Source organism: Panthera onca, chromosome A2, assembly GCF_046562875.1.
Source record: "Panthera onca isolate mPanOnc1 chromosome A2, mPanOnc1 haplotype 2, whole genome shotgun sequence".
NCBI lineage: Eukaryota > Metazoa > Chordata > Mammalia > Carnivora > Felidae > Panthera > Panthera onca.
The window spans coordinates 131225696-131249867 of NC_138340.1; the positions used below are offsets into that span (position 1 = coordinate 131225696).

The 24172-nt window shown below is 38.0% G+C and overlaps 1 protein-coding gene across 7 annotated transcripts in view; it reads left to right on the plus strand.

Moving 5' to 3' along the window:
• The window catches only part of LOC144614805 (uncharacterized), a 158789-nt gene that overhangs the window by 72469 nt on the left and 62148 nt on the right, over positions 1–24172 (plus strand). For all 7 annotated transcript variants that reach the window (XR_014137315.1, XR_013552990.2, XR_013552989.2 and 4 more), the window contains one exon: positions 11577–11697. Coding sequence is in view for 4 of the 7 variants with exons in the window: in XM_078440415.2 (XP_078296541.2) it covers positions 11577–11657 (81 nt within the window). In the remaining 3 variants the exon portion in view is untranslated. The remainder of the gene's footprint in view (positions 1–11576; positions 11698–24172) is intronic.

Below are 24172 nucleotides of genomic sequence, written 5' to 3' on the forward strand. Positions count from 1 at the left end.
GTTTATTTTTGCTCTGATCTTTATTATTTCTCTTCTTCTGATGGACTTGGGTTTCTTTGTTGTTCTGCTTCTAGTTCCTTTAGGTGTGTTAGATTTTGTATTTGAGATTTTTCTTGTTTCTTGAGATAGGCCTGGATTGCAATGTATTTTCCTGTTAGGACTGCCTTTGCTGCATCCCAAAAGGTTTGGACTGTTGTGTTTTCATTTTCATTTGTTTCCACATATTTCTTAATTTCTTATTTAACTGCCTGGTTGGCCCATTCGTTCTTTAGTAAGATGTTCTTTAACCTCCATGCATTTGGAGATTTTCCAAACTTTTCCTGTGGTTGATTTCAAGTTTCATAGCATTGTGATCTGAAAGTGTGCACAGTATGATCTCAATTCTTTTATATTTATTCAGGGCCTTTTTGTGACCCAGTATGTGATCTATCTTGGAAAATGTTCCCAGTGCACTCAAGAAGAATGTGTATTCTGCTGCTTTAGGATGAAAAGTTCTGAATATATGTCAAGTCCATCTGGTCCAGTGTATCATTCAGGGCCATTGTTTCTTTATTGATTTTCTATCTAGATCATCTGTCCATTGTTGTAAGTGGAGTATTAAAGTCCCCTGCAATTATCACTTTCTTATCAATAAGTTTGCTTATATTTGTGATTAATTGTTTTATATAGTTGGGGGCTCCCGTATTTGGTGCATAGACATTTATAATTGTTAGTTCTTCCTGATGGATAGACCCTGTAATTATTATATAATGCCTTTCTTCATCTCTTGTTACAGGCTTTAGTTTAAAATCTAGTTTCTGACATAAGTATTGCCATTACAGCTTTCTTTTGACTTCCAGTAGCACGATAGATGGTTCTCCATCCCCTCACTTTCAATCTGAAGGTGTCCTCAGGTCTAAAATGGGTCTCATGTAGACAGCAAATAGATGGGTCTTACCTTTTTTATCCATTCTGCTACCCTGTATCTTTTGGTCAGAGCATTTAGTCTATTTACATTCAGTGTTATTATTGAAAGATAGGGGTTTAGAGTCACTGTGTTATCTGTAGGTTTCATGCTTGTGGTGATGTCTCTGGTCCTTTGTGGTCTTTGCAGCATTCTGCTCAGAGAGTCCCCTTAGGATCTCCTGTAGGGCTGGTTTAGTGGTGATGAATTCCTTCAGTTTTTGTTTGTCTGGGAAAACTTTTCTCTCTCTTTCTATTATGAATGATAGGCTTGCTGGATAAAGGATTCTTGGTTGCATATTTTTCCTATTCAGCACATTGAAAATTTCCTGCCACTTCTTTCTGGTGTGCCAAATTTCAGTAGATAGGTCTTCAACTACCCTTATGTGTCTACCCTTGTAGGTTAAGGCCTGTTTGTCCTTAGCTGCTTTCAGAATTCTCTCTTTATCCTTGTATTTTGCCAGTTTCACTATGATATGTTGTGTAGAAGATCGATTCCAGTTACGTCTGAAGGGAGTTCTCTGTGCCTCCCGGATTTCAGTGTCCATTTCCTTCCCCATACTGGGGGAGTTCTCAGCTATGAGTTGTTCAAGTTCACCTTCTTACCCTTTCTTTCTCTCTTCTTCTTCTGAAACTCCTATGATACAGATATTATTCCATTTCATTGAATCACTTAGTTCTCTAATTCTCTCCTTGTTGTCCAGAATTTATTTATCTCTCTTTTTCTCAGCTTCATCTTTTTCCATAAATTTATCTTCTATTTCACGTATTCTCCCCTCTGCCTCTTTGGTCCTCACTGTCACTGCCTCTAGTTTATTTTGCACCTCATTTACAACATTTAAAAATTAATGATGACTATTTTTTAGTTCCTTGATCTCTGCAGCAATAGATTATCTGCTGTATTCTATGCTTTTTTCTTTCTGTTTTCTATGCCCAGCAGTTAATCCTATGACTATTATTCTAAATTCTTGTTCAATTATATTGTTTATATCTGTTTTGATCAATTCTTTAGCTGTCATTTCTTCATGGAATTTCTTTTGAGGAGAACTCTTCCATTTAATCATTTAGGCTAGTTTTCTGTCTCTTATGTGTGTTAAAAGCTTGCTGTGTGCCCTATACCTGCAAGCACTACTATATTAAAGAGGGGTCATACACATCTAGGAACTGGCCCTTCAGGAGGTGTTTTTTGGAGTGTGTTACTTGCTCTCTGTTCTTGTGACTTTGGTTACTTTATATCCCTACTTGTAGTGATGTTTTGGACCTTCCATCAGGTGTGCTTTTGGTTTTTTCATTGAAGTAGCCCTGGAAAGGAAAACAAACAAAGAAACCACACACACACACACACACACACACACACACACACACAAACCAAAATCAAAAAACCAGTAACACCGGATACAAATAAACAACAGAGGTGGTGCTGATGGAAGAGGCCTTATGTCATACACAGGGAGAAATGACAGGGGTAGGGAAAAGGAAAATAAAATAAAATAAAATTGACCAGCAGAGAAACTATATGGCTTAATCCAGAGAGAGAGAAAGGAAAACAAAGAAGGAGGTGTAGAACAGGTATAAATAGAATAGATTAAATATGTCTGCTTAAACAAACCAACAACCAGAATAACCAGACTGGAGAAGGTAAGAGATAAGAAGGAGAAAAGGAAGGGAAATATATATATTTATTTATAATAACAATTGTCTGAGAATTAAATCAGGCAATGCAAAACCACTGGGTGTCTTGGAACCAGTGGCAGAGCTGGTCTGGGGTAGGGGCTGTCTTCTTCATCAGCATCTATCCTCCTCCAGTAGATATGCAGTTACCAGGCCCAGGGTATGGTTTGGTGTAGGCAAGTCCCACCTCCACCGTGGGCCCACTGCCCATTCCCTGAGGCCCCACCTTGTTGATGATGGGGAAAAAAATGGCAACACGCCAGTCTCTGCTCCACGTATCGGGAGTCCCAAACCACTCTGTTCAGGCTGTCCTCACAGTGTCATGGGTGTGAACACGTTGGTTTGTCCCACTCCTCAGACTCCTGCTCCTCCCTGGTGCTCGGCTGGGGCTTAAACCTCAATGTCTTTAAGGTTCCCACTCCATCCGCCCTAGTTTTGGGGAGGTGCTGCTCTGCCCCGCTGATATATTGCCTCTGGCTGGTGAATACAGACAGTCTTTGTCCTTGGGTCGGTTATATACCTTCCAGGGATGGGATTGCTTTCTCCCACTACAGATTGCGTCTCTGAACTAGTTACTGACCCCGGGGCTGGCTCCCCTCCTCCCCAGGTGTGTGAACAGGGCAACCGGTCCCAGTCTGGGGAAAGCCCCACAGTTAGAGATTGGATCTTTCTCCATCTTAGTCTTTGGTTTTTCTCTCATGCAGATACAGTCCTACACTTCTCCAGTCTCTTTCTCCTCCCTTTGTCTCTCTGCAGAAGGGCTCCCTCTCCTCCACTCCTTCACCACCCGTTTTATCTTTCCCAGTTCACAATCACGCACCTATGGCCTGCCAGGTTGTCCCAGTGGGTACCTGGAGGCATCTCTGTCACTTTGCTACCTGAACTCTTGGAGTTCAAAGTCCTTTGGCATCAACACTGCTGTGTTTGAGGGATGAGGGAACGAAGTAGGGATCCCCCTACTTCTCTGCCATTTTGGATCTCCAAAAACTGTTTTCTAAGAAACCATATACCAAGGTCATAAATACCACAGCTAATAAAACCCAGAGATTTATTTTCAAATCATATTTTTCTTCCTTCCTTCCTTCCTTCCTTCCTTCCTTCCTTCCTTCCTTCCAGAGAGAGAGAGAGAGAAATAAAGAGCAGGGGAGGGGCAGAGAGAGAGGGAGAGAGAGAATCTTAAGCAGATTCCATGCCTGGTGCAGAGCCCAATGTGGAGCTTGATCTCACAACCCTGAGATCATGACCTAGGCGAAAATCAAGAGTGGATGCTTAACCAACTGAGCCACCCAGCGCTGTGACAAATCATATTATTCTAAAGAGGCTACTGAATTTGTATAGAATTAAAATTATTTTATGTTAAACAAGAGGCCAAATTTATAAGACAGTTTAAGATAACATCAAGTTAACCAAATGATGCTTAAATACTCTTACGTTTTCCTATATATTTTCTAGTGAGATGTTTGTGTTCTTTTGTAACCTGTTCCCTATCCTTGCTCCATGTTCAAGGTTTTTAGCTTATAACCATTCTAGAATGCCAGAAGTAGCAAGTTATTTATTGTTAAACTTATATATCCATATGTCTATTTGACTCTATTTATTCTCACTACTTCAAAATTTAGAACTAAAGCAGTATAAATACTTTGGGTACAAAATAATACTGCTGGGGTATAAGAAAGAGAAGTTTTCTTCCTCTTGGCTGGGAAAGCACCTAGAAAGCAGGATAGACTCCTAGGTAAGGACCAAATACCACAGGACCCTGAGAAGAGCATGACCTCAAGAAGCTAAGCCCTCTGTAGAAAAAGAAACATTAGTCCATCATGAACCTATCATGTCTTCCTGATTCCCAGGAGATTAAGCAGTTGCTGAATGGATGAGCCAAACCTATCCTGCCCTTGTAAGTTTGGATATAAGAATGTTAAGCTGCAGAAGTTATCACCAGTACCTTAGCAGGGAACCATCCCCTTGCCTACTCCATCATGATCATCAGCCCACAGGGGTAGAGGTCACTTTGCCTGCCACCATTCACTTAGGGTACCTTCAGATCAAACCTGAACTCAGTCAATTAAGAAAAATAACATCTAAGGGAACCTAGTATAAAGAAAAGAAAATTGGGCCAAAAAACCAAATGCTTAGTGAAGTGGAGCTGTTACATAAGACACATTAAAAACTTGAGTTATAAAATATCAACATGACTAAAGGAGATCCAAGTGGAAACCATAAAAAAATACTCTCTGAATTTTGTAAATGGTAACAAAACATAATTCTTTAATTAAGTGATTTAGTAAATAAAATGACTTGAATTAGTGACCTTGAATATCCAGAAGGAGAATTATCTTGCATTAATTTCCTAGGGCAGCTGTAACAAATTACAATAAATTGGAAGCTTAAAACAACAGAAATGTAGTCTCTTATAGTTTTGGATGCTTAGAAGTCCAAAAAATCAACAGGACTATACTTTTACTGAAGGTTCTGTGGGAAGAATCCTTTTTTGCCTCATCTTAGCTTTTGGTGGTTGCTTCCAGTCTTTGACGTTCAATCTCTGTCTCCATCATTGCATGGCTTTCTTCTACTTTGTGTCTCTGAGTCTCCAAATTTTTCTCTCCCACTAACAGTATCAGTCATTGGATTTAGGGCCCACCTCATCTTCACTTATTTACATCTACAAAGGTCCCATCTACAAAGGTCCCATTCCCAAAAAAGTCCACATTTCATAGGTCCTGGGGATTAAGACTTCAACATATCTTTTAGGGGACACAATTTGACCCACAATATATTTCAAAGCACAAACAAAAGTATAATGAGATATAAATCATTAGAGAAAAGGTAAGAGAATTAGTATCTCTAGGAAAGTAAACCTGGAAATAATAGTAGTTCCAGGTGAGAAGTAAATCTGTAAATGAAGATAAGGCTACAATGAAAGCTAAAGAGGAAAACTGTCCCTGAGCTACAGGTCTGAATTTTTAATGTTTATTTATTTTTTTTCTTTTTGAGACAGAGAGAGACAGAGCATGAGCAGGGGAGAGACAGAGAGAGAGGGAGACACAGAATCAAAAGCAGGCTCCAGGCTCTGAGCTGTCAGCACAGAGCCTGATGTAGGGCTCGTACTCGTCAACTGTAAGATCATGACCTGAGCTGGAGTTGGACACTCAACCAACTGAGCCACCCAGGTGACCCAAGGTCTGAATTTTTAGATTGAAATATTCGCCACATTCCTGGCCAGATTGATAAGGAAAGACCTATATTTAGACATATCATAGAAAGTTTCTGAGTTTCAAAGACAAATAGAAAATATTTAAAACTTTCTGTCAAAAAGAACAGGCTAGCCATAAAGTAAAGAAAAATTATACTGCCTTTGAACTTCTCAACTGCAACACTAGAAGCTAAAAATCAGTAGAATAGTATCTGGGGACTATTGAGAGTAAAGAATTTCAATCTGAAAATCTTATATATAGTTGAGAAATTATTCACTTGTCAAGGCAAAGTAATGATATTTGAGGATATGCAAGTGGAAATTAACAAGACTAACAAAAACAAAGAATAAATGCCATAGAATACATCAAAATTCTAAATATGGGAAATCAAAGACATAAGAATGCAGTGATGAACACTAATTGTTTATATATTAAATAAGCATTACCTATTCAATTGAAATTCAAATGGATAAGATGATTGTAAGTAAAACCATAGACACAGAAGAGATGTACAGTAAGGGATATTCTAAAAATAGTTTAAAATTAAGTGTAGTAAGTTATATCAGCAAAACTCAAGAGTTAGTAAAGAGTAGGAAGGGGTAGGGCTGGGGAAGCCAAAGTACTTATCTATTGGGGGAGGAGAGTAAGTAATAAGGAAAAATGAAATTATTTAAAGATCTCATTTTATTGGGGGAGGAGTAGTAAAAATAGCGTCTTTGTGGCATCTTGTATTCAAATAGAAGTAAAGATGTATATGCCTTTTATAAGACCAGAGGAGAGGAAAATAATTTAATAAAATAAAATAAAATAAATAGAATAACTTTCAAATTAATAAGACAAAAAATTGAGTGAGGTACAAATTGATCAATCTGATAAAAAATAAAAACAAAATAGAAAATCAATGTAAAATAAATAATAAGTAGAATACATGATAGAAAACTAAAATAAATGTCATCACACTAAATATAAGTGGACTTTCTCCACTGAAGGGCAGCGAAGATCAGATTAAGTTAAAAAGTAAACCTAGTTGTAAATTCTTTACAGGAAACACATTTAAAATATGAAAGAAGTGTTGAAAATATAGGAGTGGAAAAAGAGATACTAGATAAACTAAAAAATGTAGACAATATAAAATAATGTAGAATTTAGAGTAAAAACACTAAAACTATAGAGGTAATTTGTAATGAAAAAGATACAATTTATGAAAAATGCACAGTCAAAATTCTGTGTGAGTCAAACAACATAGATAAATATATAAAGCAAAATCTATCACATACAGAGGGACCTTTTTAAAAATAAATTTATAGTGTGAGACTTTAATACATGATTGGGGGGCGCCTGGGTGGCTCAGTTGGTTAAGCGGCCGACTTCGGCTCAGGTCATGATCTCGCAGTCAGTGAGTTCAAGCCCCGCATCGGGCTCTGTGCTGACAGCTCAGAGCCTGGAGCCTGTTTCAGATTCTGTGTCTCCCTCTCTCTGACCCTCCTCTGTTCATGCTCTGTCTCTCTCTGTCTCAAAAATAAATAAACGTTAAAAAAAAAATGATTGGAAATATATAATTTTAAAATGTGATGTAGTGGATAGAGTCTGTACTTGTATTCAAGCTCTTTAATAGAAAATAAATTTTGTCTCATATATTCCTGAAGGGATTTATAAAAACTGATTATGCTACAACTGTAAGGAAAACCTTATTAAAGAAGTAAATATAGTTCAAATTCTTTTCTCATCATCCAATAAAACCAGAAATATGTTAAAAAGAGTGACCAAAAATATAACTCTTGGAAATTAAATATTTTATTCTTCGGGGCACCTGTTGGCTCAGTTGGTTAAGCGTCTGACTCAGTTGGTTAAGCGTCTGACTTTGGCTCAGGTCATGATCCTGCAGTTCATGGGTTCGAGCCCCAGGTCGGACTCTGTGCTGACAGCTCACAGCCTGGAGCCTGCTTTGGATACTGTCTCTCTCTCTCTCTCTCTGCCCCTCCCCTGCTCACACACTTGCTTTCTCTCTCTCTCTCTCCCTGAAAAATAAATACATAAATATTAAAAAAATTTTTGAAACTTTGTAAATATTTTATTCTTAGATAAACCTTACATCAAAGAAGAAATCAAAAGAAAATTTATAAACTTCTAGAAAGCAATGAAAAGAATGCTTCATTACACTTTACAAAAACTTGAGACCCAGTGAAAACTTAGAGGAAAATTTAAAACCGTAAATTTTTCATTACTAAAGAAAAAAATTAATACACTAAACTGTTCTTACTGCATTGTTTAAGTCGGCCCAATAATACATGGCACTCCTCCTTCCTCCCCAAAAAGAGAAAGTAGTAAGACAGATGAAGACCGTAATGTGACAAAATATCACCTGATCACTTCCAATCTTATTTGGTTGACCGAAGCAAGTCATCTCACCACACCTGAATTCAAGAGGAAGTGCATTCTTATCCTTTATCCACAAGTTGAGAGAACAGGAATATTTGTGAAGAGCCCTAAAGAGATCATAGTTCTTATGATCTTGTAATACAAGTGCCTGACTTAAGCTTTGATTGTGGACACATGCATTTCAAAGAGGCGTCCACTTCAAAGATGGCTATATAAGATAAACCATTTTTGGGATCTTGGTCGATTTTTGTAATTGACCATTTGGGTTACTTGTCTTTTCCCTATACGTTAAATATCTGTCTCATGCTTTAAATTTGCCCATAAAGAGTAAGCCCACAAAACTCTTGACTGCTCTCCTCAACTCCAGTAAAACCAGATCCCCTGGCCATTGTGTGCATAAGAACCACAAGGGTGGATCCAGTTGTAACATTGATTTGGAAAGGGGACAGGTCTGTGGGAAACTCATTCAGGCCCAGGTGAGTGAGTGCCCCCAGACATTTCTAGCCAATAGCATTACTATTAATAGACTTAGTCCAGCACAAAACAATGGCATATTCATATTCATCTTCCCAATCTTGAAGCCAATTTAACACAAAATGTAGGTGAAATAGGATTTAGATGTGCCTTTAACCATTATAAATATCAATCCATTAATCCTGAGCTTCCTTTCAACATACTTGAAGCTTTCTGGGATGGGTAGGTGAGTTGGAGAAATCAAGACTTACACAGATTTCTAGGCATTAGTGGGTGAAGTATCTGGTGAGATAGTAACAGCAATTCAATTTCTGTTTATGTGTCATTATTAGATTGTTAGTAATGTTGTGCATGTATACCACATAGTTAATGGAACCTGTAAATAACCTTGGTTAGAAAGTATTGGTCTGAATATGCTATTTTATAATCTAGGTATTTTTGTATTTAGTATTTTTGTATTAATAAGCAGGGCTACTCTGAAACATAGCAGTCAAATCATTAACAGTAGTGTTTGTATGTTGTATATTTGCATGTATATTTGCTATCCAAGTAGTTAAAAGATTATGCTAAACGATTAGAAAAAGTGCTAAAAAATAGTGCTAAACTATTAGACTCTTAGAAAAGAATGCTGTTTCTGATTCATTGTTTAAAATACCAACAAAACACATCCTGAATAATATTTCGGTTACTAAAGGAAAAAATTCACAATTTAACACTGTACACTGCTCAACAAACTTTGGAGTATAGAAAGGATATGATATAGAAAATTTGTGTTGATGCTTTGGTGAGCACATTTTCAAAGACAGCACATAGAACTCCAGGACAATGTTCTTTGTCTTAATAGTAAGACTTCTGTGATTCACCAGTGACAAAATCATCCACCGTCTCTTTCAGGAAAAAAAAAAATCCTTAATTAAAAGTAGAATAAACATGGGGCGCCTGGGTGGCTCAGTCGGTTAAGCGTCCGACTTCAGCTCAGGTCACGATCTCACGGTCCGTGAGTTCGAGCCCCGCGTCGGGCTCTGTGCTGACAGCTCGGAGCCTGGAGCCTGTTTCAGATTCTGTATCTCCCTCTCTCTGACCCTCCCCCATTCATGCTCTGTCTCTCTCTGTCTCAAAAATAAACAAAAAAAGTTAAAAAAAAAAATTAAAAAAAAAAAAAAAAAAAAGTAGAATAAACATAGAAACAATCCACCATATGTAATATGTATACCAAGAACTATGGTCTTCATGTCTCTCTGTATCTCCCCTCTTATTGATTGATTTCCTTTATTATTGATTCCTTAATATTTCTATAATATATAAATATATTTATTTATTAAATAACAATAAGTTCTGAAAATTCCAGAGTCATTTCAACTTAGCATTTTCCTTTACCTTGTATTAATATATCAGGATATAATTGATTTTCTTAATTCCTCGGATGCTAAATACCTTATGTAAAGCCTTACAAAACCGCTGATTAGCTTTAATCCACTTCAACTCTACTCAGAATTTTTCTAAGCTCAGTTTTCTCTCTCCTTTTCACCATCCATGTTATTTTTGGAATTCTTAAAATGTTTGGAAGATCCTTACAAGTATCCATCCCTCTTTAGCATAAAGCCTTCTTGTCCCTCCTCCCCCAAACCTGGGACAGACTGTTGTGTTTGATCCTCTGTTTGCCAAAGGTGCTCAGATTATAATGAGTATTTAAGACAAGCAATTTATTTAGAATGCTCTAAAGAATTTTAAAATTAATATTAGATTTTCATAAGGGTGTGATGATCTAATATCCAAGGGAGAGTGAAACAAAAAAAGTGCCTAACTGGAATGAAATAGACCCATGAGTTCCTTAAATCTGTTTGTTTGCTTATGATTACAGAGTTAGTATATGAGCATTGTAAAAAATGTGGAAAATTCAAGAAAGAATAAAGAGACAATAGAAATCATTATAACTTCTTTACCCAGATGTAACAATATTTTGATTAAATTTTGCTTGAAAATAGATTCTAAGCCGCAATAGACTTCCATTAGACAATCAAATCAAGCATCTTTGTCTTTCTTTTTCTTTGCTTTTTCCTTTTGGAGACTCTAAAGAACAGTAGTAAACAAAAGAGAAAAGAATAAGCAGGAAGAGGAGAAATTAAAGACCACCATGTATTAGCATGCCAAAAGAGAGCCATTCATGCTTTTTCTGCAACAATATTAAAACAATCAAACAAAAAACAACTAGTCTGCTGCTCCCATTTGGCAAGTTATATTACAACAACTGTGATTTTGCAAATATTGTGTTCATGATATTGGTATTCAACATTTTTGGTTAAAAAATTAAGCTGCGATGGTTTAAATACATCCAACACATGGACTCTGCTTGCATCTTCAGTTTTCTTTGTTTTGTCTCAGACTATGCATTATTTCAGTGCTTTAATCAAACATCTTCTTGTGCTTTTGCAATATTATTAGGTAAGACAGTGAGTGTCAACATCAGTAAGTTTACCTGTGCTATCAGTTTTATGAAATGTCTGGTCTCTGGGTCAGGCTTCTCTCATCTTTTTACTCTGTCTTGGTACACTTAGTATCTATCTTTGGAGATTTTCTAACACATATACATACCTTTAAAGGATATTGCACATTCCTATTTAACCTTCTCTTCTTCAGGCTATTCTTCAAAAAAAAATTTTTTAACGTTTATTTTTTGAGAGACAGAGACAGAGCATGAGTTGGGGAGGGACAGAGAGATTCTGAAGCGGGCTCCAGGCTCTGAGCAGTCAGCACAGAGCCCGACTCCGGCTCGAACTCACCAACCCCGGAGATCATGACCTGAGCCAAAGTCAGACGCTTAACTGATTGTACCACTCAAGTGCCCCCAGGCTATTCTTCTTTATATACTCTCTCCTTGAAATCTATTTTTTATCAATGAATAATTCTTATTTCTTTCAGGACCACGTGAAGATACTTTTCCCTGTATCCTTCAATCTTCACTTGAAAATAAAATATCATTCAAGGCAAAAAAGTTTTTGACAAATTCTCCCACTACTAGGGCCCCAAAATTTTATAACAGGTAAGTATTTGAAGACTTTAAAGTCAGGTGAGGTGTTTACCCTTCTATCCTGATTCCTTATCTGCAAATCTTTATCTTTCTCGTTTTCCTTATCTTATTTTCTTCATTATAAAATATTTTTATTATCCTTAAATATAGTTCACTAGCTTATGCTTGAGCATAAGAAAAGTTATCCTGCCTATTCTCTTCTATAACAGTATCATATTTAAAACTTTTCTGGAATATAGTTATACATTTCATTTTCAGAAAATATTAGCAAGATCGCATTTTCAATGTAAAAGACAAAGCTTGATAATTGAAAAATCAAATTAAATCCAGAAAAAATGAAATGGCTTTTATTTAAATGAACTGTAGTACCTAGAACTCTCACTTGAAAACAGAAAACCATCTGATATTATATAGAGAGCTTGAAGATAAAATGATTTTAAACAGAAAACTTAAGGCTTTATACATGTCTTGGCTAAGTATATTTTGTAAAAATAAATGGAGCGGCGCATGGGTGGCTCAGTCGGTTGAGCGTCTGACTTCGGCTCAGGTCATGATCTCACAGTCTGTGAGTTCGAGCCCCGCGCCGGGCTCTGTGCCGACAGCTCGGAGCCTGGAGCCTGCTTTGGGTTCTGTGCTCCCTCTCTCTCTGGCCCTCCCCTGCTCTGTCTCTGTCTCAAAAATAAATAAAAACGTTAAAAAATTAAAAAAATTAAAAAAATAAATGGATAAATATAAGACTGCTTAATTCTTCGTCTATAATCTATTTCAAAAAAGTAAAGTGATTACTTCATCATGTAGTAATAATAAATATATTTTAATGACATAATTAATTGGTTGATTATAATACTCAGAAACATATATCTGAAATAGAAAGCAGTCTTTAAAAATCCCCGAAAAGGATTTCCTCAAAACTGAAAAGATTTCAAAAGGTGACACTAGCCTATTAGTTGCTAATATTCAAAAAATACCTATCAGTAGAACACTGAAATCTTACAATTCTTCTAAATCAGAATATTATAAAATCCATTTTGCTTTCATTTACCTTGGAACTACTTTATTGATTACATGATATGTAAGATGAATTTTAAACCAGAAATCTTGACTCGGGATTTTCAATATATATTATTTGACAAATAAAGAATCAACCATTATGGAATATGTTATTTCCCAAAAGATATTAAGTCTGACTCTTGATTCTTCTGAGTTTGAGTCAGAGTCCATACTAAAACTTTTAATTTGCTCAAGTACAGTGCTGTCCAGTTAATGTTTCCCAAATGCTCTCAAAATTAATCCCCCCCCCCCTCACCCTCTTTTCTTCCTTCCCTGAATTCACTGATGGACACATTAATTCATGTACTGATTTCCTGTTGATTGCCTCTGAATGCCAAGAACTGTGCTAGGTACTGGGAATAGATGATTGAATAAGGAACATTTCTGCTTCTAACTATTACAGAGTAATTGGCACTAGATTAGTTTTCATGCTGTAAGAAATCATATAACTGCACAAAGTATATGAGGCCATTGCTTTCAGTTCTTGGACAATGAACAGCATAAAACTGTGATCCCTGAAAAGAAAACTCATCAGATAATATCTCATAATCACCCTGGCTTTCTGCCTGGCAACAATTAATCAACTGTGGCACAGTGAGATAAAGTCCAAGCAGAGTGTGGAAGTCCTGCTTGGAAGAAATTCAATTTGGGGAAGATAAAAATCACTGCAATGTGTGGGGTAGGAATTGGGTAGGGAGCAGTGTGGGGGAGGGGCATAGAAGTTTATGTGTCCTAAACATGCATGAGGTGAGACTACACAGAGGGTATTTACAATGAGGGAGAGATTTAAACAAAGATTCTAAAGATTGAGCAACTTGGGGAGGCATTATAGCTGTGGCCCAGAAAAAATGCTATCACCCCAGGCATCCTGATGACATGTCAGAAAGGCCAGGCCTTAAGAATTAGACCCACGCTTTTAGCGAAAGTCTGTTCCAGAGCTATCCTAATAAAGCTGAAAACCACCAACCTTAAAGTCTGTATCTAGTGAAATCACCTTTCAAATGTGAAGGAGGAATAAAGACCTTCTTGGACAAATGAACATTGGGGGAATTTGTTGCCCATGGACTTGGCCTGCAAATGGTAAAAAAAAGTTGCTCAGAAAGAAGGAAAATTACATAGACATCTGTTATCTAACAGATAACAGTTTGTTCAGAATAATAATGGCAACAATGTGTTTGATGATAATGGTATATGAGTATGTGAAGTAAATGACAGACAGGAGGGATTAAGCATTCTCCGTTATAAAGTACCCAGACTATCCATGAAGCAGTATACTATTATTATTTGAAAGTGGACTGGGATTGAAAATGTATATCGTCAACTCTAGGGTAGCCACTAAAAAAATTTTAAGAAGTATTATTGATAGGCTAAAAGAGAAAAGGGAATCATATAACATGCTCAATTAAAAGCAGAAACCATAGAAGTTAGGAAAGAAAGACAGGAGGAAGAGGAAGAGAAAGGAAGAGGAGGAAGAAAAGAAAGAAAGAAGAGAAAGAACAAGAACAACAATAGTGGCAGCAGTAAGTGCAATGAATAGAAAACAGTTACACAACTGATCAGTATTAATCTGTCAATAATCTTTTTAAAGGTGAATGGTCTAAATACATCAATTAAAAGACAGAAACTGTCAGAGTGGATACAAAAACAAGACCGATTAAATATTGTCTACAAGAAACCACTTTAAATAAAAAGATAATTTAAAGCAAAGCAACGGAGAAAGATATACCACAGCTAACACCAGTCAAAAGAAAGCTGGAGTATCTGTATTAATCTCAGACAAAGCAGAATTCAGAGTAAGGGCAATTATCAGGGATAGAGAGTATCATTATATAATGATCAAAAGGGGTCAGTTCTTCAAGAACACTTAAAAGTCCTTACTATCTACTTGCCTAACAACCAGAACATCAAAATATGAGGTAAAAATGGATAGAACTGCAAGGAGAAATAGATAAATCTATTATAGTTGGAGACATCAACACCCTTCTATCAGTAGTTGACAGTTCCAGCAGGCAGAAAATCGGTAAAAATGTAGTTAAAGTAAACAGTACCATCAATCAGTATATCCAGTGGACATTTATAGAATACTTCATCCAACAACAGCAAGACACACATTCTTCTCAAGCTCATATGGAACATTAACCCAGATGGACGACATTCTGGTAAGCCAGTTAAAACACACTTCAACAAATTTGAAAGACGTATGCTCTTAGACTATAATGAAATTAAACTAGAAATCAATTTCAGAAAGAGTTGGAAAATCCCCCAGTTTGGAGATGAAACAACAGACTTCTAAACATGGCTTAAAGAAGGTTCAAGAGAAATTTTAAAAATACCTTGAATAAAAATGAAAATATAATTTATTAAAATTTGTGGGATGCCATGAAAGCATTGCTTAGAGGGCATTATATAGTGTTGAGTGGCTAGTGCACAAGAAATAATAATAATAAATAATAATAATAATGCAATAATGTAATAATAATGTAAGTAATAATGTAAATAATAATGTAAGCTTCCACCTCAGGAAACTGGAGAAAGAAAAGTAATATAAACCTAAAGCAACCAGAAGAAATAATAAACATTGCAGCATAAATCAATTAAATTGAAAACAAAAATAATAGAGAAAATCAATAAAACCAAAGTTGGTTCTTGGAAAAGATCAATAAAACTGATAAAACTCTATCCCGCTAACAAAGAAAAAAAAGAGAAGACACAATAATAAAGTGTCATAGAGGCTTGGATAACAAACACCTGCTGTGTGGGCCTCTTTGCTTCTCTGTTTCCTGTACCTTAGTTCCCCTATTTCTCCTTGCTACTCCTTTCCATATTTCTCTGCATGAATTTTCTCCTCAAACTCTCTCTCTCTCTCTCTCTTTTTCTTTTAAAGTTTATTTATTTATTTGACAGAGACAGAAACAAAGAGTCTGGGGAAGGGGCAGAGGGAGAGGGAGAGAGAATCCCAAACAGGCTCGATGCTGCCAGTGCAGAGCCAGACACAGGGCTTGAACTCACCAAACCGTGAGATCATGACCTGAGCCAAAACCAAGAGTCTGTTGCTTAACCGACTGAACCATGCATGGGCCCCCCACCTCAAACTCTTGATGGCTGCTTTTTCTGTCAGCCTTTCTCCCTCTGCTGTCTCTCTGCCTACCTCTCTTATACCACCCCTATTGAATACTTAACACCAAACTCCCAGGTTAAAAAACAAAACTCTGTAGTTCTCGGTTGAGAGAGGGGAAGGAGAGGAAGTGCTTATGTTCTTGTTTAAATTCAGGTCTTTGACTGTTGATCAATGATTGCCTGTAAAGTTAATAGTGTTTTCTTTCTGCTCACATCTCACTGTTAACGTGGTTGCAATGGTTTTACATATGCATCTGGATACATATGTATCCTTCTATACAATGTATGTAAGTGTTGATGGAATATTCCTTTTATCAGTAAAAAGTTGCCAGCTGCTGCTTGGGTGCTTATACTGCCTATGGCTCTTGAATCACATGATGAAACTTCATAATGAAACCCGAAAATCACAGAAGCATAAACACAGCTGCTTATGCCTATAAAGTAAGTGGTTTACAAGGGAAAGCATAATCAGTGGAATCTAGTGTTTAGTCAATTACATTAACAGCAGACAAAGAGAAATCATATGTACTTGACAGGAAGCCATTTTAAGAAACTGTATATTTGTATGTTGCAAGCATAATGAGACATCTTAAATGTCATCCATTCTTCATGAATTTGAATAAGATACAAAGGGCTTTCCCCTAAAAAGAGAATATTAAAATTCTGTTAAAAATGTGAGGGTTTTGATTTTAGTAGAATATTTTATTTTTTTAAGTCTATTTATTTTGAGAGAGAGAAAGACAGCACATGGTTGGGGCAGAGAAAGAGGGAGAGCGTGAATCCCAAGTGGGCTCCACACTGATAGTGCTGAGCCCACTGCAGGGCTCTGTCCTATGATCCTGAGGCAAAATCATGAGCTGGACACTTAAGCCACTGAGCCACCCAGGCACCCTGCTCATTTCATTTCTTAAATTTGTTCAGAAGTGTTTGTTTGGTAAGTGATTACAACCAAAGAGATTTAGTATCTCTTAAATATGCCAAAGATACTGTTTCAAAAAACCTGTATATTTGGGGATTTCCAAGAGTGTAAGATATACGGTCTCTGTCAGAACTTGAACTGGGTGGGGGAAGGCCATAGAGAATAGTCAGATCCAGCAGAGTGTGGCATTTGATTCAGAAAGTTACCTTGATGGACGATAAAACGTAATCAGTGAAGAAAGGGGAAACTTGTAGCTGTAAAGGTCAGAGGTCAAGCCAAAAAGCTCAAAAGATCCATGGCTGGCTCACTGGTGGAGTTTCAGCCCTTGGGATCAGAACACACAAAAAATACCATTGATGAAATTGAAAATGAACCTGGAAAGACTGCTGTGCCAGGACAAGAATGTATAGCTTTAGCTATTGGATTTGAGACACAAGGCATGAGCCTGGCGCAAGGACCATTTCCAGGACATCCAGATATAATGTAGTGTATGCATTTATTTCTTAAATTCTACTGATTAAGGACTGTTTTGAGAGCCTGCATTGGGGCTGAGTCTTCAAGTTGCAGGAGCTCTGTCCTCATAAGTTCTGTGCAGAATGGGAGAATACAAGTTGCAGATGATGTTTTACTAATCTGCTGTTACTGCAGTACTGATAAATCAGTAAAGTTCCAGTGAAAACAACTAGTAGTCAGAAATTTCACAAAGCATTTCTAAATTTCAATTATTTGGGGACCAGAAGTCCTTAAGGTATCTGTTAATAACTAATAGATAACGATAAATGGATAAGGTGAATGATTATAATTAGCAGAGATCCCCAAACAAAATCACTTGGTGGTGCTTTAAGAACTAGCTTCCCAGGACCACAGACAATTTATGCAATCAGGATGTGCAAGAAAAACCTAGGAATCTGATTTTCTTTCTTTTTTTTTTTTTTTTTAATTTTTTTTTAACGTTTTTTATTTATTTTTGAGACAGAGAGAGACAAAGCATGAACGGGGAAGGGTCAGAGAGAGGGAGACACAGAATCTGAAACAGGCTCCAGGCTCTGAGCTGTCAGCACAGAGCCCGACGCGGGGCTTGAACTCACGGACCACGAGATCATGACCTGAGCCGAAGTCGGCCGCTTAACCAACTGAGCCACCCAGGCGCCCCTCTTTCTTTTTTTTTTTAAATTTTTTTAATGTTTATTTATTTTTGAGAGAGACTGAGCATGAGCAGGGGAGGGGCAGAGAGAGAGGGAAACACAGAATCTGAAGCAGTTTCCAGGCTCTGAGCTGTCAGCACAGAGCCTGACGTGTGGCTCAAACACACAAACTACAAGGTCATGACCCAAGCTGAAGTCAGCCACTTAACCAACTGAGCCACCCACGTGCCCCAAGGAATCTGATTTTCTGCAAACTCCCCTTTAGAGCCTGTCAAATTCATTTCCACAGAGAGCATTTCAAGTGCTATAAAAAATTTAAGAGTTTTTAGTCTTTGTTCTCTAAAATAGTTTAAGCACCCCACTTCCAACAGTATCCTGTAAATACATGGGTAAATACAGTTCCTTATTATACCACGTTGTGCAGCTTTAGCTCAGTGCTTCCCCGAATCCTCATGAATGCCCATTTCATAGGTCTAAAGTTAGTGAACTTTGAATTCCAGAAAACCACCTGCCTAAAATCTTCCTTCTCTCTGCAGTTGTAGCATATCTCCGTGTGGCATATCTTCCCATGGAGACACTGCTTGGAATAGTCCCAACTCTATGTCTGTTTTACTTTATTCCTTACTGTCTTTCCTGCCATGCTGAAGTGAGTTTTGTCTGATGTAGTAGACACATGAGAAGACCTGATCCATGTCATCAGTCAGATTATTGTCCCCGGGGTATAGATGAAGACACAGAGGTGCAGAAGACTTTGCCACCTGAGTGGTTTGCTGCCAAACCTCTGGGCAGGTCTCTCTGCCAAGCTGGAAGCTGCAAATGGTTTCCAAGTCTGTTCACGGTCCCAAACAGTTATCCCAGCCTCATGGAGGGGAATCAGGGCCAGAGTCCTGGTTTTGCCTCCTATACTGGCCTGCTTGTGACCTTGTCTAAATAGCATCTCTTCTCTGTGCTCTAGTTTCTTGTAGGACCTAGGATTTTCATCCTAGCTGCACTTCTATATATGTAATTTTGGGCAAGTTATTTAGCATCTAGTGTATCAGTCTCCTCTATGAAGCAGAGGTAGTAAAAGGAGCCATCTCAGCGTTGTGGCAATTTACTCAGTGTCTGTTAAATACTTAATGTAGTGCCTGGCACCAAGTTAAATTTCCTATAGCTAAGTGTTTGCTATTGTATTTAGGAAGAAGTGGGATAATAGATGCGAAAAACACTTTGAAATGGTTCAAAGTCAAAATGGACACAAGAAGTAGAAAAATAATAGTATTAGCTAGCTAATGCTGTGTAACAAATTAGCAGCTTAAAAACTGGCACAGCAGAAATTAATTATATCATCTCTCAGTTTCTGAAAGTAAGTTGTTTTGGCTCAGGATCTCAAGTATCAGGAGCTTAGCTAAACTGAAGAGACAAGTGAGCTGTTAGGTGTTAGTGTAGCCAGTTAAGGCTATAGGCCAAAATGGAAGAAATAGCGAAGGCTTTAATCACTTATGGCCACCGTGTAAGAGGCTAAAACCAGAGAAGGTGAAGATTGTCCCTGGTTCCATTTTGTTCCATAGAACAGTGTGCCTTTACAGGGGAAGAAGCGGTGGAAATGAGGACTAGGAGTGGAGGAGTACAGAGTACTTGGTCTGAGAGAGGAGGAAAGTGTCTTCAAGGTCCTCCTCCAATAAGGAGCCCTCCACAAAGTCACCTTGGCTGAAGGGTGCCTGAGCTAGGACTGCAAATATACATAGAAGCCTGGCAAGCTACAGGGACTTGAGTCCTTGACTGAAGCTCCCTTCAGAGGCATTAATGCATTGGCTGGGCACCAAGTCTGGAGTGGAGAGGGCAATGTTTCCTCAGGAGGCCTGCCAGGTAGAGACTTTGTAATTGCCTATGGCCAGGCCTGAAAAATCACTCATTGGTTTTGGGTCAGGAGCTGGATTCCTCAGCCAGCACAGATAGGATCAGCTGCAGGGGTGGTTCCAGCCTGCATGCAAAAGACAGGCTCCGAAGCAGTGCCACTGAAGCAAGGACTTACACCCTGGATAAAGGCTGGAGGGGAAATGGAGGGGGGAGCCAAATAGATCAGTCTGAACAGATATGAGTAGGAAGTCAGGCAAACAAGGTGGACAAATAGCAGAGGGCCAAGAGTAATTCCAGTAAGCTAGAGCCCAGAACCTAAGAGTGGCTTAATGTGTGGTGCTGGGACCACCTGTGTGGCCACTGAGAAACTTACTAACCACTCCAGACCCCGCCCTCAGTTTCTCACTAATTTTAAAGTGGGACAAGGACCTTTAAAGAATATTTTTAGCAAGTTCCCCTGTGGTCTTAATGCATACATCAATTTGAGTACCACTAGATGAAGAGGCCAGCAATGAGGAGGAGAAGTGTGGCAATGGCAGGGTCAGGGCATAGGCACTGAGTAAGCCCCATGCCCTCTCTCCTTGGTTTTATTCCCCTCTTTTCCAGATGGGAGTATTCTGTCTCTGGTTAGATCTAGCCTGGAAACACACACACATACACACACACACACTCACACTCACACTCACACACACACACACACACACACACATGGAAAGGTCATTGGGAATGGCTGAAAAAAATTCAAGACCTAGTAACTAAGAACAGGTGTGGCTCTTAATAGTGGTCCTTAGTAATTGCACCATGCCAAGCACCTTGATCTTTGTCTTGATCCTCTCTCTGGCTTGGGTTTTCCACCACAGGTGGAACATGAAAACTTTGGCCTATGAACCAGCAGGGTTGCTTCTCACACATGATCTGCATCCTTCATAGCAGGTTGATGAGAACTATTTAGCTCAACTTGATTTATCTGGTTCATCCTCTTAGGAATATTTCATATTTCATAGAAATCACAGTGATGCTAAAGCAAAAGTTATGTTTTGCTGTGAGAAAGCCAGCTGGACTTCCGTGATCCTCTGAGTTAGAGTTCATTGTTTCAATGGTGTAGTGATTATGGTCACTAGTCATGATGCAGTGAATGAGTATTTAATAAAGTGTGCAAATCCTAATGACCAGTACCTAACTGAGCAAGAGGGGAGAATCATAGAACTGTAAACGTCACAACTTTCATCCTTGGTAACATGCTAGAGTACCATCAGCATTTGATATTTGTATCTGCCATCCCCACTGGCCACAATCAGCAGTCCAGAAAATAATGGAAAGAGTATTCACCAAAATCTAAAGGTCCTTAGGATCTTACAAAGCCCAATGGCATAGCCTTAAGAAATGTGGATGGAACTTGTACTCATCTACTGATGGTTTTCTGACCTGATTATATTTTACACAGAGGTCCATTTTAGTGGAAAGGTTTCATACCAAAGAAAGAGTAGGGGATCCATGTTTAGCATTATTATGGGTAAAATCTTCTGAAAAGCCATTTTGCTGAAATACACATAGGTCCTAAACAACAAAAATACTTTTAAAAATGGCTGAGTTTGCAAGAAAGTAAAGAAAATTCTCAAAAGCCAAAAGAAAAAAACAAAACAGTGAGTTGACATCAGGGGAGAAAGTGAACATAGAAGCCTGACTACCCTAGAACAAACGCTGATACCTAGAATCTTGTGTGTTGAGATTTATAATTGTTGAGGAAATGAAAAGCTAAGACTATGTCCATGAAGAACAAGGAAACATAACTGGAGATGCATATACAGTCATAACTTGTTGAAAGGGCTATGACCTCCACAGAATAATGTGTAAGAAAAAAAATCCAATAGGCAGTGAAGAGAAGCTGAGAGGAAGAATGACATCCCTTCTGAGAATTTTTAACCTTATCCATTTGTGATAAGAGGGTTATGTGTGATTTGTGATTTGGGGGTTTGAATTTGCACTCTGCATTGAATTTATATAACCCACAAGCAGGAAAATCCCAATCTGAAAGATAACTTAGTTCTGGATTGGAAGTGCTCCCTGTTGCCTGACATCAGCAAATACTCATCCCGGAGAAGCATCTCCTACTCAAGGCCTTCAGGATTCCAGTATATTTGATTAAAACAAATAAAAATTCTCAGTGTAAAGTCACCAGACATAAGAAAACAAGCCCTAATGAGTGAAATTCAGAAAATACAACAAACAATAGGTCTAGATCATAAAGAATTGAGAAAATGAATGCAATAGTTCAACTATAAAATAGCTATTTAAAGAAATGGGAGATAAATGCAAAAATGAAATATTAGCAAACAGAGTCCAATACCACATTAAAAACTAATACATCATGACCACATTAGATTTATTCTAATAACATAGGGTTCGTTTAATATTAGGAAATTTAGTAATATCCTATACCATATTAATTGCTGGGTATGGATGTACACTTTTTAAATAGTCTTATTGAGGTAAAATTAACATACAATCAATAGTACATATTTAAAATGGACAATTTGGTAAGTTTTGACACACGTACACCCATGAAACCAGCACCAAGGTCAAAATAATGAAAATATCCATCACTCCAACAGCTTCCTTGTATTACCTTGTTATCCTTTCTTCCTTTGCCTTCTGTGGGCCCTCCACAACTTCATGTGACCACTGTCTGTGCCATAGATTAGTTTGCATTTTCTAGAATTTTATGTAAGTGGAATTGTACAGTGTATATTCTTATTTTGTCTAGCTTCCACTCAACATAATTACATTGAGATTCATCAATGTCGGTTCATGTATCAGTAATTCATTACTTTTTATCGCTGAATGTTCCATTGGTTGGATCACTTGAGAAAATTAGTGGTAGGTTCTTTCCAGTTGAGTGGGCTCTAGTAATTTTGCAGCTAAAGAGCAATGGAAGAGAGGAAAAGACCTCTACTTGCTTCTTGAGATTTGGCTCAACAGCTATAGGTCTATGTGGATTCAGAAGCATCAATAATCCTTAAGTTTGGACATCCCATGGGAGTGAGTAAAGCTCTTACTAGAAGTGGGGCTGTGGATCTAACTTGTTTTAGTTTGTGACTGTAGTGAGGCAGAAAACCCGGCCAGTGTGCTGTGCTCCCCAGTGTTTGCCCTGGTGTGCATGATGGGGAATTGAACCACATTGGAGAGCTTTTCATCTTGATTTTTTTGGAAAAACTTGGTCAATTCAGTCTGGCTGGGGTTGGGTCCCTTTTTATCATGGGAGCCCAAAAAGAAACTAACTCAGCTCTTCACTGAACATTATATTACATGGAGAGAGGTAGAGGGATAAAACCACTTTGAAGGGGGTAGCAATAATTCATAACTACCCACCAGCATGTCCATCACTCCTTGGATTTCTTATATAAAATGCTCAGGGAGGCAAAGAAGATCCAGGGCAGGAAGCATGAGGAGTTTAGGACTCCTAACTCATCAAAGATACAGAAACCTGTGGGTCCATAGCAATTTCCTCAACTATCTTTCATGCTAGGGTGCAGCCAGCAACAGACAGACCTACCATAGGGTCTGAATAAAGAGTGTGGAGTCAAGCAAGAGGGTAGAGCAGTTCAGAGATACAATCCAGGGGTCAGCCTGACCTGATAGTCCAGGAAGCATTGTGGGGGGCCAGGACAAACACTGGCTGAGGGTCAGGTAGACAAACTCCGAGTGGGCACAGGGAATAATCATAAGGGTGGGAAAGGAGGCTGAGAACTAGCATGTGATCATGTTAGGAAAGGTAAGAATGATTGATAATGGAAAAAGTAAACCATTTTCAGGCTTGAAAGATGTATTAGCCAAGGTCATTAGCCACCTCTGGTCTTGCCACATACTCCTTTCTAACTCATACTGGAACCCATTCTCAAGCAGGCTGTCACAGAGGCAAACAGAAACAGCTGGTGGAGGAATGTTGTGACAGAAGAGAAACTTAACTTTCTTAGGGGCATCTTCAGCATTCCTGGAAAAGCAATTAAGTGCTTAAGGAAGTTTTTTCAATAGTGGCTCTTCTAGTCCCTTAAAAATAATTTGATTTATATGCAGAATTTCTGCTTGGTAACCAACGTAACCTATTCCAAAATAATAATAATTGTAATGCCAACATTGCTGTAATCCTCACCCTGAGGGTATCTCAAATGCAGATAAACATGAACTTCTTTGTAAGTAGTCACAGCAGCAGTAGCAGCCGACACTAATTTGGCTTGCAATGTGTCAGAGGCTGTTCTGAATGCTTTCTAAATATTAATTTATTTAATTCAGATGGAAGTCTTAGGAGGTAAGCATCATTACTCCCATTTTATAGAATAACCTATTGGCATTTCGCTGGGCTAACAATGCATTCATTAGACTAACAGTATTTTTCTAAAGATCATGTAATGAGTATGTT